Genomic DNA, 12,491 nt, shown 5'->3' with positions numbered 1-12,491 from the left:
TAGTGAGGACTTATAGACATGGGTTAGTCCAATGCTAGACCCTTAAGGACCGTCCACACGCTTGATCGCGCTTGCATGACAATCACTACATTTCATGCATATTTTCTACTTTTTATGATTTTTTATCATTTTGCATGATATTTTCCTTATATGTATATCCCTCATCCCCATGTATTAAACATGACATGTAGATTTGCATTCCATTTAAAGAAATTAAAACTAGGTTAGATCATTTGCTTGATTAGATAGGAGAGTCACCCCTCGAATATGGGATATGGACGAGTATGGTTTCTTAGCCTTAGCACGCTCGTATTCCTTCTATAAAAGGGAAAATTGAGTCGTGAATCTTAACTCCTGTACCCATTATGTTGCATCCCTCTCTTTTAGGTCACCTATATTTGTATATTATAGTTTTGCTATTTTTTCAAGTCCCATTGTTGTATATTGTGGCCTCTTCAAAGAATCACTTTTGGGCATCGCAATTAATGAGATTTGTAGCAACTAATATTCGAAGAGACATATTGACCATTTCAATAGCCATTAGGTCTAGATTTGCATTCATATAGTAACATCTAAATGTGATAAATGTTTTAGATTAAATTAAGAAAAATTTTCAACTAAATCACGCAACTAACCTTGGATAGGTTGAAAGGGTGTCTTGGATTTTATCCTTGCCTTCCCTTTTTTCAACCGTGACTCCCAAGCCCTTTTCTCTTGATTGTTGAAAACTTGGGGTCGTTTAACAAGGATTTTTCTCTACTTTGTATTTAAAATTCATTTTAGGTAATTTGGTACACCTTAATTCAATTCCAAGTGACGACTCCTATTTTTTATTAAAAACACTTTTAAACTATTATTTTGGACCAAAATCGTCGCACTTTTTGAGTCCTATTTTAGGCCTTTTTTCTTTATTTATTCTCTACAAATCAAAACTCATTTTCACTCAAATTAATTAAAATTAAAAATTCATTTTATGAACCAGTAATTTTATTTTTTCCAAAAAATGGGGTGCGAAAGTTTGGCGACTCCATTGGAGACTTAGTGAGTCCGAACATTTGATTTAGTCAATCCTTTTTTTTTTTTTCTAACCTTCTTATATATCACATTTGGAGGTTTTAGATTTCATTTTTTTCCTTTTTAGGGTTTCTTACATTTAATACGCGTAATCATCTCAATATTCGTGTATGTGATGAGTAATGTGTCTTATTTTCTTTCATTCACTTATGTTTATCTCGCTTGCATCTTGGGGGGGGGGAATAGCTACCCTAGAACCTTCACCCACATGCGATAGTATTTAATTCCTCCCTTCAAAAGGAGTACTTCATACGTGCATACGTTTTACTTTGTAACCTCTCACTTCTTTTTACTTTTAGTGGTTGTCACACTACACTTCCCCTATTAGGATTAGGATCGATCCACTTGAACATGTGGCTGTGACACGACATGCACGTAGCAATGTCCGAGAGATCACTCGAACCACCGACTCTTAGGCCTTGAGATTGACGACCCTTCGCCTTTGGTCTGAAGGTTTGGGAGCCTAAAACCTTATGCATCCAACCTCATGCATCCATATTAGAAATCGCCTAGGATAGAGTCAACCTTACCCGAATAAGAATACTAGGCACGAGGGGAGGGATTACACCCTTCTTCCTTTAATTGTCTTCTATTATTTTTGTTTACTCCAATGTGTTATGTATCAATTGAACTAACCTTTCTTCGTTTCTTATTCTATTGCATTCATGAGCCTTAAAAATAGGAGTTCTGGCATGGTACTCTTTTAGAGTCTACTCTTTTAGATAAGTTATTGCACGTTTAAATTTCGATGTATTGCATTCGTAGGTTAATAATTGCATATCATTTTAGGGCCACTCTGGCATATAAAGGGTCCTTTTAGGTCATGTTTTTATTTCAAATGGCATATTTAATCGCTTTGATAAATTGGCATCATGCATAAGCTTTAGAGAGAATGTCATTTAGGGAATCCCATGTTAAGAATAAGCCAACCCTATATTCCCATGAGTATTTAACCCTATTTTGGAATTTTTCACGTTTAGATTCTAATTTAACCGAAAAAGTGGGATCTGTAGGTAAGGTACTTGACACCAGTTTCTTGTCTCTAGATGGAACGCCCTCGACTAGTTTAGCAAATGTTAGTAGCACCGACTGAGGTACAAAAGAGGTGGCCCGCATTGCTTTCACCTAATGAAATTAACTAAGTAGCCTCTCACTTAGAACCAATTAGGGATTTTAAAGATATCAAATCAGACGGCTACTTAGTAGAGGTTTTGATACATTTGTGGGATCCTATATGTTCCGCATTTAGAATAGGCAAAAAGGAAATGACCATGACAATTGAGGAGGTATCTGGCCTTCTTAATTTACCGATTCATGGTACTGGTGTATATTTTCGTTTGTGTCTAGCGAGGCCGAGTTATGCCGTTTCACTGGATTAAAAGAATCCGTAACACAAGGGTTTGACCAAAGCATAGATGTGAAGTTCTTATTCGAACGATTTGCATTGAGGGATGGGTTTGAGAAACACTGAGGAAATTTTTCATTCACGTCCGAGACAATGTAGGAATGTAAAAGAGTGTGGGTGTATGGATTCGTTATGGCCGGAACTTACCTTTTTCCGAGAAAAGACAAGAAGATAGCTTTTAAACTCACCAAAGTCATGTTTGATTTGTTTCTAAGGATAAAATATAGGCAATGCTCTATTGTTTCGATTATCTTAGCTGATATCTTTGTAGTTTGCACTACTTGTCAAAAGGGTAGAAAATTCTTTCATGGATCCAATTTAGTTCTGTACATATGGGCTATGGAGCAATTTATGAGACGATTACCTATTCCTAATAATCTGCCAATGTTTGGGTATAATTGGATAGTCACGCATCACAAGAGGGTTGATGAAAATGGTTTGCCAAGTAATATATTTGAGTATGTGAATTTCTTAAAAAACTTGCCTGATCATAATGTTAGATGGGTTTTAGATTGGACTAGTTATGTTAAACCCATACTTCACACCAAAGCTTCAGAGTTCATTCCATTGCTAGGCACATAGGGTATCATGACTTATATTCCAAAGAGGTTTCTCCGACAATTGGGCCGTATTCAAGAATTTTTGTATACACTTGATTTAACAAAATTCACCGTTATTTTTGACAAAGGGATATGTCCAAGGGAAATTCAGATGAAAATTCCTATCATTGAGGCTTGAGGGACATTGTCTGACGACGAGCACGTCAAGTATATTCTGAAACTCAAGCAAAAGGGTTTAGTAACGCCACAATATGAGGATTGGCTTAAGGGTTTTGGTACGCAAGAATCGCGAGAGGAACCATCCAAGGAGGTCAAGAGATTGAGAGCCATTATTGAAGCCAAAGACAGAGAAAATTTGCAACTAAAAGAGTCCGTCAAAACTAGCAAGGAGATGGCAGAGAAACATAAGAGGGCAGATGAAAAGATACGAGAGAAACACCAAGAATTGAAAAAAAAATGTGGGAAACTGTACGATCAAGTGGAACACATACGCAATCCCTATACCAGAGAATCCAAAAGTGCTGTAATAGATAGGTTGAAAAGGTTTAGTGATTTCGTACGAGACCGTCTCCGAGAAATAATGTAAATAATGTTTATAAAGATGAAAATTTGAAATAACTTTTCTTTTGTGCAAAATGGTGGTCAAAAGCAGTTTTAATAAATGGGTCCCACTTTGAAGATGTTGCATCATGTTAGGCTTACCCTTGGCATAAAAAGGGTTCTCCAATAGGACATGCATCAAAATTACTTTAGGCTTAGTTTGGATTTGAGAGTTTTTCAAAAACTTGTTTTTCATCTACAATGCTATAGCAAAAATTTTATAAAATCAACTTCAGAAACACCATATTCAAACAAATATTTTAAAAACAACTCCAAATATACAAAAAATATATTAATATATATATATATATATATAAATATTATATACAAAAAAATATATTTTTTTAATAAATATATAAATACATATATAAATATTAATACAAAAATTAATATACAAAAATATTTATATATATAAATATTATATACAAAAAATATATTTTGTTTAATAAATATATATATTTATATATAAATATTAATACAAAATATAAATATATATAATTAAATATATTTACATATATTTATAAATATATTTATATATATTTATTTAAATATATAAATATATTTAATTATTAATATTTATATAAATAATATATTTATATAAATTTATAAATATTTTTATTTCAAATATTTTTATAATATGTAAATTAATATATATATTAATATGTATATTTTGATATTTATATTTCAACTATGAATATAAGATATATATAAATTATAGTAATATTAATATATTTCAATTATGTATATTAATATGTATAATATATATATGATATCAACTGAAATAAATATTATATTTTTATATATAAATATAAATATTTTGTTTAAAATATATTTATTTATATTTATTTATTTAAATATAAATATATATATCTATATATATTTATATAAATATATGAATATATTTATTTATATATTTATATAAATATGTAAATATATTTATTTCAACTTTGTTTTATAATATGTATATTAATATATATTAATATGTATATTTCAATTTGTATATTTCAATTATGTATATTTTATTATATATAAATTATATTAATATTAATATGTAATTTAAATTATGCATATTAATATGTATGTTATATATATTATATCAATTGAAATAAATATATGTATTTATATATAAATATTAATATTTGTTTAAAATATATTTATATAAAGAGTGAATGGCCCAAAAGGTCACTAAACTATTAAAAATGGCACCCTCTGGTCACTAAACTTTTTTTGTGGCCGAAAAGGTCACTAAACTCGCAAAAACTCTCCAGCGAAGTCATTTTACCGAATTTCAGCGGTTCCTCATCCGGTAACAGGGTCAATATGGAGTGGAGGAATATAGTAAAGGAGCAAAAATGTCAAACAAAATATGGTCAACCTTTTTTTCTCTCGCAAGTCGTGCCTTAGATCTAGAAATTAGCTGAGTCCTCTTTTCATTTGTTGAAAGACAAATCTTCTCTCATCTATTCAAGGAAAAATCTTCTTCCATTTCATCCTGTCCAATGACTCATGGCAAGACGCAATAAACCGATTCCATTCTGCAAGTGCGGAACTAGAACTATTTTGAAGGCCTCATGGACAGAAAGAAATCCAGCGCGAAGATATATTGAATGTGCTCAAAATCAGGTAAGATAATTACTTAATGGATATTTGCGAGTTTACAAGATGGATAAAATGTAAATATTTGTTGCTGCAGGTTAGAGGGTGTGGATTTTGGGACTGGTATGATGAAGAAATTTGTGAGAGAGCTAAGCAAGTAATACCTGGCCTGTTAAGAAGTAAGAACAAATTAGAAGCTGAGAATGAAGCTCTGCAAAAGGAGGTTCGGGGATGGCAAAGCAAAGCAAACGAGATGGCACTGGAGATAAAAAGACTAAAGGAGCAATTGGAAAAAAAACAAAGGACAAGAAAGCTAGCAAAAAGTGTTTTTGTGATTGGAGTGGTTGTTACAGTGTGGTTAATATGGATGCATGAGCCAACAATGCCAAATTCGAAGAGGTTGCAAATTGCTAGTGTATGAAAGAAATGTTGCGAAATACTAGTTTGTAGAATGCAGAGATTTTGGATTGCTGGTATGTACAATGCAATTGTACTTAATGAAGCTAGTAATTGTGTTGACTTTGGATCTTTGAAAATGTTAATTATGAGTTTTGCTGTTGACTAATCAATTAATTTGACAAGAACAATAGCCCATTCCAATTATTAAGTAGTGAATGACAAATAAAAGAGTCATTTCATTGGATCATAATTGGTTGTATTACAATAGGTGGACAAAAGGTATGTTTGACTCCCACAAAATGGCAACAAAAAGCTATTACATTTTCGTGCCCAATGATCTACAAAAAGATTTACAAAAAGACTACAAAAGTTATTTAACAGTTTATCATTAAGTTGCACGGCCTCTTCCAAATGATCTTCCTGCCCAATTTCCAACCTTGAATGGTGGTTCTTTTCCCAAATATGCATAATTGGCATTGATCGCACCCTTTTCGGCATCCGTCAATTTTCTCTTTTTTTGGACCACCCTTTTCTGCGTATTATCAGTAGATGCAGCCGGACGAGGATCTTTTTGACTTGTTGTTGTTCTGGGAGCATCTGGTCGAGTTCGCCGGACCTGATCACAAAAACCAAATAACATTTCACTCAGTTATTCCAAGAACTACAATTACAATATTGTATAACAATAGTTAGAAAGGTTGATAGCTAACAGGGGTCTTTATCCTCTTATTAGTTGGACTGGCAATCGTCCTCAACATCTCTGTTGGATTACTAGTGTCACCTTCGGCAGCAACATTTGCTCCTTCCATTGATTGTTGTGCACCTTCTAAAGTTGATGGCTGAAGTGAGCAATATTATCATATTGTTGGAAAAAATTGCCAACTTCAACGTCAACATTTTCAGCATTCTGTTCACCAGATTCATGCATAACACTCTCTTCTCTAGATTTGGGAACAACATCCTCTTCACTACAACCCGGAGCTACAAATTTGTTTGGTTGGCCAGTTGCATTTTGCTGTCTTAAATGCTCAGTTTCAGCACCATCTTGAGCTTTGCATATAGCTTGATTATGACCTGCCAAACCACAGTTTCTACAATGCATAACAACATGTTTTTTCATTTTGTGGACAGTTGCTTTTTGTGACCCAGAGTGGCTTCTATTCTCTGTAACATCTTTTCTTCTTGCCTTTCTAGGTCTTCCCGTTTGCACACATGGTATTGGGGGGCCTAACACCGGATTTGTACTAGTTGGCCAAAGTGCTTTTCCACTGCTAGGGTAGAGGACATTCTCATAAATTTTTAAAAATAGTTCCCTGGAGTAACACCCATCAGTATACATGCACGGGTCCTCATTCATTCTATGAAGTGCTGCAATGGAATGGCAGCATGGCAGGCCACTAACTTGCCATAAATTACAAGTACATGTTCTTTCTTGTACATATACAGCATATTGTTCCCCTTTAGGCCCTTTGACTTGATAACCCCCATCACCATTTGCCACAGTTTTCCATTTCCTAGACTGTTTTGCCCTCTCTTCAATCAACTCCTTAATAGTTGGACCAACAGCACCAGGGCATTTTTTCATCCAAGCCGCCCTATCTCCTATTCTACCCATTAAATACTCCCTAATTCCTTCCATCATTCCAATAATAGGTAAATCCCTGTATTCTAATATTTTTGCATTAAACGTCTCACAGAGATTATTAACTAACATATCAGATTTAACATGATGAGGAAAGAATGCCTTACACCAATGCTGTGGTGGTGGTGCCCTTTTGACCCATGCATATGCAAGCTGGTCATACTCTTTCAAGTCATCAAGTTCTGCCTCATACAACTCAACAGTTGTAGCTGTTGCAATGCTCCATAGTCTATCTTTTAAAATCTGCCCAGGATGTTTTTTCTTGAAATTCCTGTACATGTGTTGAACACAGAATCTGTGTTCACAATATGGAAGAAGTTCCAAAAGTGCACTATCAAGCCCCTACAATAACAAATTGTGAAAAATTGGTCAACTCTAATAAACCAAATAGTAACTAATATCAACAATAATGATAAGATATGAGTGCTTCACCTTTTGTTGGTCCGAAATAAATGTGTAATGACTGCTGGCAGTGGCTATTTGTAAGTCTTTAATCAATAAGCTCAGAAACCAATGCCACTGCTCTCTTGCCTCCTTTTCAACAACAGCCCAAGCAATGGGCCACCATCCATTATTGGGATCTGTCCCAATAGCTGTCAACAATTGTCCCGGATATGCTCCTTTTGTGTGACACCCATCAAGTGCTATAATGGGCCTACAACCCTCATTAAACCCCTTTTTGAGAGGTCCTAAACAGCAATAGAATCTGGTAAATGTAGGTCTCTCATCAGGATCATTTCTCGGATTGTATTGAATGTCAATTGTTGTATTTGGATGGGTCCTCTGTAATTCAGCAGCATATTCCCAAACAAAAGCATATTGTTCTGCTACACTTCCCTTAATATTCTTCCTAGCCTTAGTCCTTGCCTTGTAAGCCATACTTCTACTAATCTCACACTTATATTGTTCATCCACAGCCTGCCTAATTTGCTTTGCTGGCATATACATATTTGACTTTATTTGATCTTCATATCTGTTTGCCAGCCAAGAGGTAGACATGTGTTTATTTTTCCAGGCATGACTGCAATGATTGTGAACATCATTCAATGTCTTCAAAACAAAATCTGAGTTGTTCAATGCTGGAACTTTAGAAGCATACACAAACCACGGACAGGGTGCCACACATTTTGCCCTCAATCTAGATTTGTCATTTGTGTACATAAATACGGGTCTCCCAATAAGAATCGAGTAATTCCTAATAGCTTCTCTAAACAGACCCTTACTTCCAAATTTCATACCAACCTCAAATTCAGGATTTTTCATAAACTTCTCCATATCAAAGTTAGTATAATTCATGTTTACCTCTTGGATTTCCTCGTCAGACGACCCATTATTGCTGTTGAGTTCCATCTCCATTCCATCATTCAAAAGTGGATTTTCATTGCTAGCATTGGTTGCCCGTGTTTGCTGTGTAGTTTGGGGGCCACGGTCTTCACTTTCCCGTGTAGTTTCAGCAGCTGTGACATCACCTTTCCATTTGCTGCTCAACCTAGAACTCCTCCTCAAATTTGTAATTTTTGATGCTTGAGTTCCTGCCTGGCTAGGTTGCTCACTTGGCTGCCTTTCACTATCTCCTTCGCCAATATCAATTTCATTTTCTAGCTGCCTTTCACTTGACTCAGCATGAGTTTCATGTGGTTGACCACATTGTGTTGGAGGCTGCTGCATACTTTGTGTTTCATACATTTCATCGTCCCGATAATAATCTGTGTATTGTTCAAATTCCCTCTCATCACATGTTCCATCCCCATCATCACACTCGTCTCCTTCTCCCTCATTTTCACCATCTCCAGAAGTTGAGTGCAAGCCTGCTGTAATTGTAGGTGCATCACCTTGGTCAATAGCTTCATGCACTGCTTTTTTTTGTATAGTGCTATCCTTCCACTCTAAAGCAGCAAATGATCGTGTACGGAATCTACCCTTTTTCTTCACAGATTTACTATTACACGCATTCATTGTTTGACGTTCCTCCCCATCATCAATTTCCTCAACGATCACTATAGACTTGTGCACATCCGGTGGCTCTACGATGGTCTTTGTTTGAATTTTTAACACCTCGTCATCTGGAACATGGTCGCATATCACTTCCATCAACTTGAACTGCTCCACCCAACTACAAAACTGTCTGATATGTTCGTCAGTTTGGAGTTCTTTCAATCCATTGTTGATATCACTTCTTGGATCAAGATAATAGTACAATATGACATCCTTGTTGTAGCCACACTCTTTCACCATATCATTAATCTCATGCATTGACATTCTATCACCATCACAAAGATCAAAATAGTCTACCTCTCCACCAACATAACTCTTATATTTATCCCCTTCAATTCTACCACCATGCCGCATCTTAACTGTAAATAATGAGCATCCATGCTCTGCATCACAAAGATCAAATAGTTGCAGGTATTGTTAATTGATAGATATCCAATCTTTTAATAAAAACTACAATCTGAAATTAATTTTTAAGTCTTCAATACAGGTTCATTTCTAATTCCCACACAAAACCTTAATATTATACTGCAGTTAGTCAACAAATACAATAAAAGTCACATTTTTTCTGCCTAATTAATTTAGTTTAACGACATGTGAATGTAGGACCCCTTGTAACCTACTATGACGACAAAAGGGAGGACCATTCTCTCTTATCCCTTTCATGCCCCCTTTGTTATATATAAAATAACCCATTAAACCCTAAAACCTCTTCGACATTTTTGCATTTCGTATTAACATTTTCAGACTTTGCACTATCTTTTACCAACATTCTTCTTCACCAAAATAAATTTTTTAATAACTTACCATACATCGTGTACGGGTCAGCATACTCATCCCTCGATCGCTTCACCCACTTCATTGAAATCACCATCTTCACAATTTCCTCGGCTACTCTTGTTTTTGAGATGGGTTTAGGCTGTAACTCGAAGAGGTTTGCTATTTTGATTTGGTTTACAGGTGGTCAAAGTCACTTTTTTTACTGCCGGAGAAGACGAAGTCAATCTATGGGTTCAAAAGTGGTTTGGGATTGAGACAATCTATGGCTTCACCTATTCCAATAATCTTTCGGACATTTTTGCCCCTTTACTATATTTCTCCACTCCATATTGACCCTGTTACCGGATGAGGAACCGCTGAAATTCGGTAAAATGACTTCGCTGGAGAGTTTTTGCGAGTTTAGTGACCTTTTCGGCCACAAAAAAAGTTTAGTGACCAGAGGGTGCCATTTTTAATAGTTTAGTGACCTTTTGGGCCATTCACTCATATATAAATATATACATATCAATTTTATTTTATAATATGTATATTAATATATATTAATATATATATATTTGTATATGTATATTAAATATATAATAATATACATATTAAAAAATAAAATTGAAATAAAAATATTATATATATAAATAAACATTAATATATAGAAACAGAGCCAGTATATATTTAAAAAGAATCTCAACAAAATTCTAAATTATAAAAATATTCAAAAATATATTTTAAAAATACCTCTAAAAACAATCCAAAAACATCTACAGTAAAAGTTTTTTATATACAAAGCTACAGTAAAATTTTTAAAAAACACCTCAAAAAATAGCTAATCCAAACGGAGCCTAATTTTTACTAACTTGCGTCTTTTTCTTTTTTCTTTCTTTTCGTCAGCAGTTAATCAAGAGGGGAATCTAAATAGGATTTTTCTAAATTTTTAGATAATTGCAAACATAGCTACACGAAAAAATTTCATCATTACACGATCACGTAGCCAAGTTTTAAGAAATAGTGTAAACATGAGTACACATCCTGAATTATCTGATAGGACTGCAATGACGCCATCAGCTGATCTTGCAAATCTGGGAGCTCAACTGAGCGAAGTGTTAAATAGATTCAATGAATTAAGCATGGAAATGACCACACAACAACACATGATTGATCAACTGGTTGCTAGTAGTAGTAGTGGTGTCCAACATAAGCGCTTACCTAATAGTTAAACTGAACCACAACTACTACCCCTACCCTATAGTCAAACCTTTTTTGCTCAACATGTCATAAATCCAATTGAGAAAACTTTCACCTATCTCACTCATGGCCTACGACATACCTATGCACCCACTATCCAAATCAATCCTTCTCACATGCAAGCTCCTCAAAGTTATCCACCTGTTAGTTCAAACATGCCACTTGAATCTCAAGGACCATATTATTATTCCACTGTTGAACCATTCACGCTAGACACCGCTGCACAAGAAAAAGTTGAAGTAGGGAAAACTCCGCACCAATTGACCAGAATCTGTTAAAAAGGTTGGATCGATTTGACGAGTTCATGAGGAAGAGCCAAGGTTTAAGCAAACAAGGAGGTTTGGACTATAATGAATTGTGCCTGTTTCCTGATATGCAATTGCCTGTGGGTTTTAAAACACCAAAAATTTAGCAAGTATGACAGAACGGGCAATCCCAAGACACATCTCCGAAAGTTTGCAAACAAATTAGGAAAACCAATGGATGACCAGAATTTGTTAGTTCGATTGTTTTCCGAAAATTTAGAAGGAGATGCACTAGATTTGATACGAATCTCGTTGGTGAGAAGATTCGCGACCCAAGATCACTTGTTGGATTTGACTTCGAACGCAAGAAACGGTAGCAGCGGAAACCCTACGACCCCTCTAATCCCCGTGACTACGAACTTGTTGATATTATCTCAACCCGTGATCAAACGAATTAGTGAACCTCAGACAAGTGTAGAAGGCGCTACAATTCAAGTGCGATTCTTGAATTGATAAGCCGAACAAGAACACTAAAGTATGACTCTAAGTTGTTCAAGGGATGCTCGAAAGCTATGGAGAAAATTCTCTCAAGTATTTTGTATGATCAAAGCGTCTCGCTGAAATTATCAAAGCTTGACTATTTATAGCCTTACAAAGAAGCAAACCTAATCTAAGTTGGAAACAATGCAAGTTTCCTTATTCGATTTGACAACTAAACTAATGACTCACTAATCATAGTTAGGGCTAACTAATGGACAGCTTATAATCGACCCAATGAAAGCTTTAAGCTGGCCCAACATAACCCAATAAAAGCTAATTAACCAACTTAAGTAATAGTGAGCCTAGACTCTATAAATTGGATCCAACTCAACATGAGATCTTGGACCGAACTTATTCCTACCAAATAAAATAGAAATCTGAAAAAATGAACTACTAAACTATTACTAAAAGATTCATTCTCT

The 12,491-nt window shown here is 34.8% G+C and overlaps 1 protein-coding gene across 1 annotated transcript; it reads right to left on the bottom strand.

Moving 5' to 3' along the window:
• Positions 1–6,022: 6,022 nt before the first annotated feature.
• On the bottom strand, positions 6,023–10,142 carry LOC113723885 (uncharacterized). The gene is made up of 5 exons (XM_072046278.1): positions 10,076–10,142; positions 7,709–9,654; positions 6,518–7,618; positions 6,345–6,473; positions 6,023–6,250 (listed from the first exon to the last, which is right to left on the bottom strand). Exons 1-5 carry the CDS (start codon positions 10,140–10,142, stop codon positions 6,023–6,025), a joined length of 3,471 nt encoding a protein of 1,156 aa, XP_071902379.1.
• Positions 10,143–12,491: the final 2,349 nt, after the last annotated feature.

Source organism: Coffea arabica, chromosome 1c (assembly GCF_036785885.1).
Source record: "Coffea arabica cultivar ET-39 chromosome 1c, Coffea Arabica ET-39 HiFi, whole genome shotgun sequence".
Lineage (NCBI taxonomy): Eukaryota > Viridiplantae > Streptophyta > Magnoliopsida > Gentianales > Rubiaceae > Coffea > Coffea arabica.
Note: the sequence above shows the minus strand (reverse complement) of the source record. Positions and strands in the feature narration are given on the sequence as shown.

Bases quoted from the DNA above. Each gene is read 5' to 3' on its own strand.
- LOC113723885 (XM_072046278.1), bottom strand. From the start codon at position 10,142: ATGGTGATTTCAATGAAGTGGGTGAAGCGATCGAGGGATGAGTATGCT. The intron at 7,619-7,708 runs GTGAAGCACTCA...TTGTTATTGTAG, and splicing joins TTATTTCGGACCAACAAAAG to GGGCTTGATAGTGCACTTTT. The intron at 6,251-6,344 runs GTTAGCTATCAA...TTTTGTGATCAG, and splicing joins ATAAGAGGATAAAGACCCCT to GTCCGGCGAACTCGACCAGA.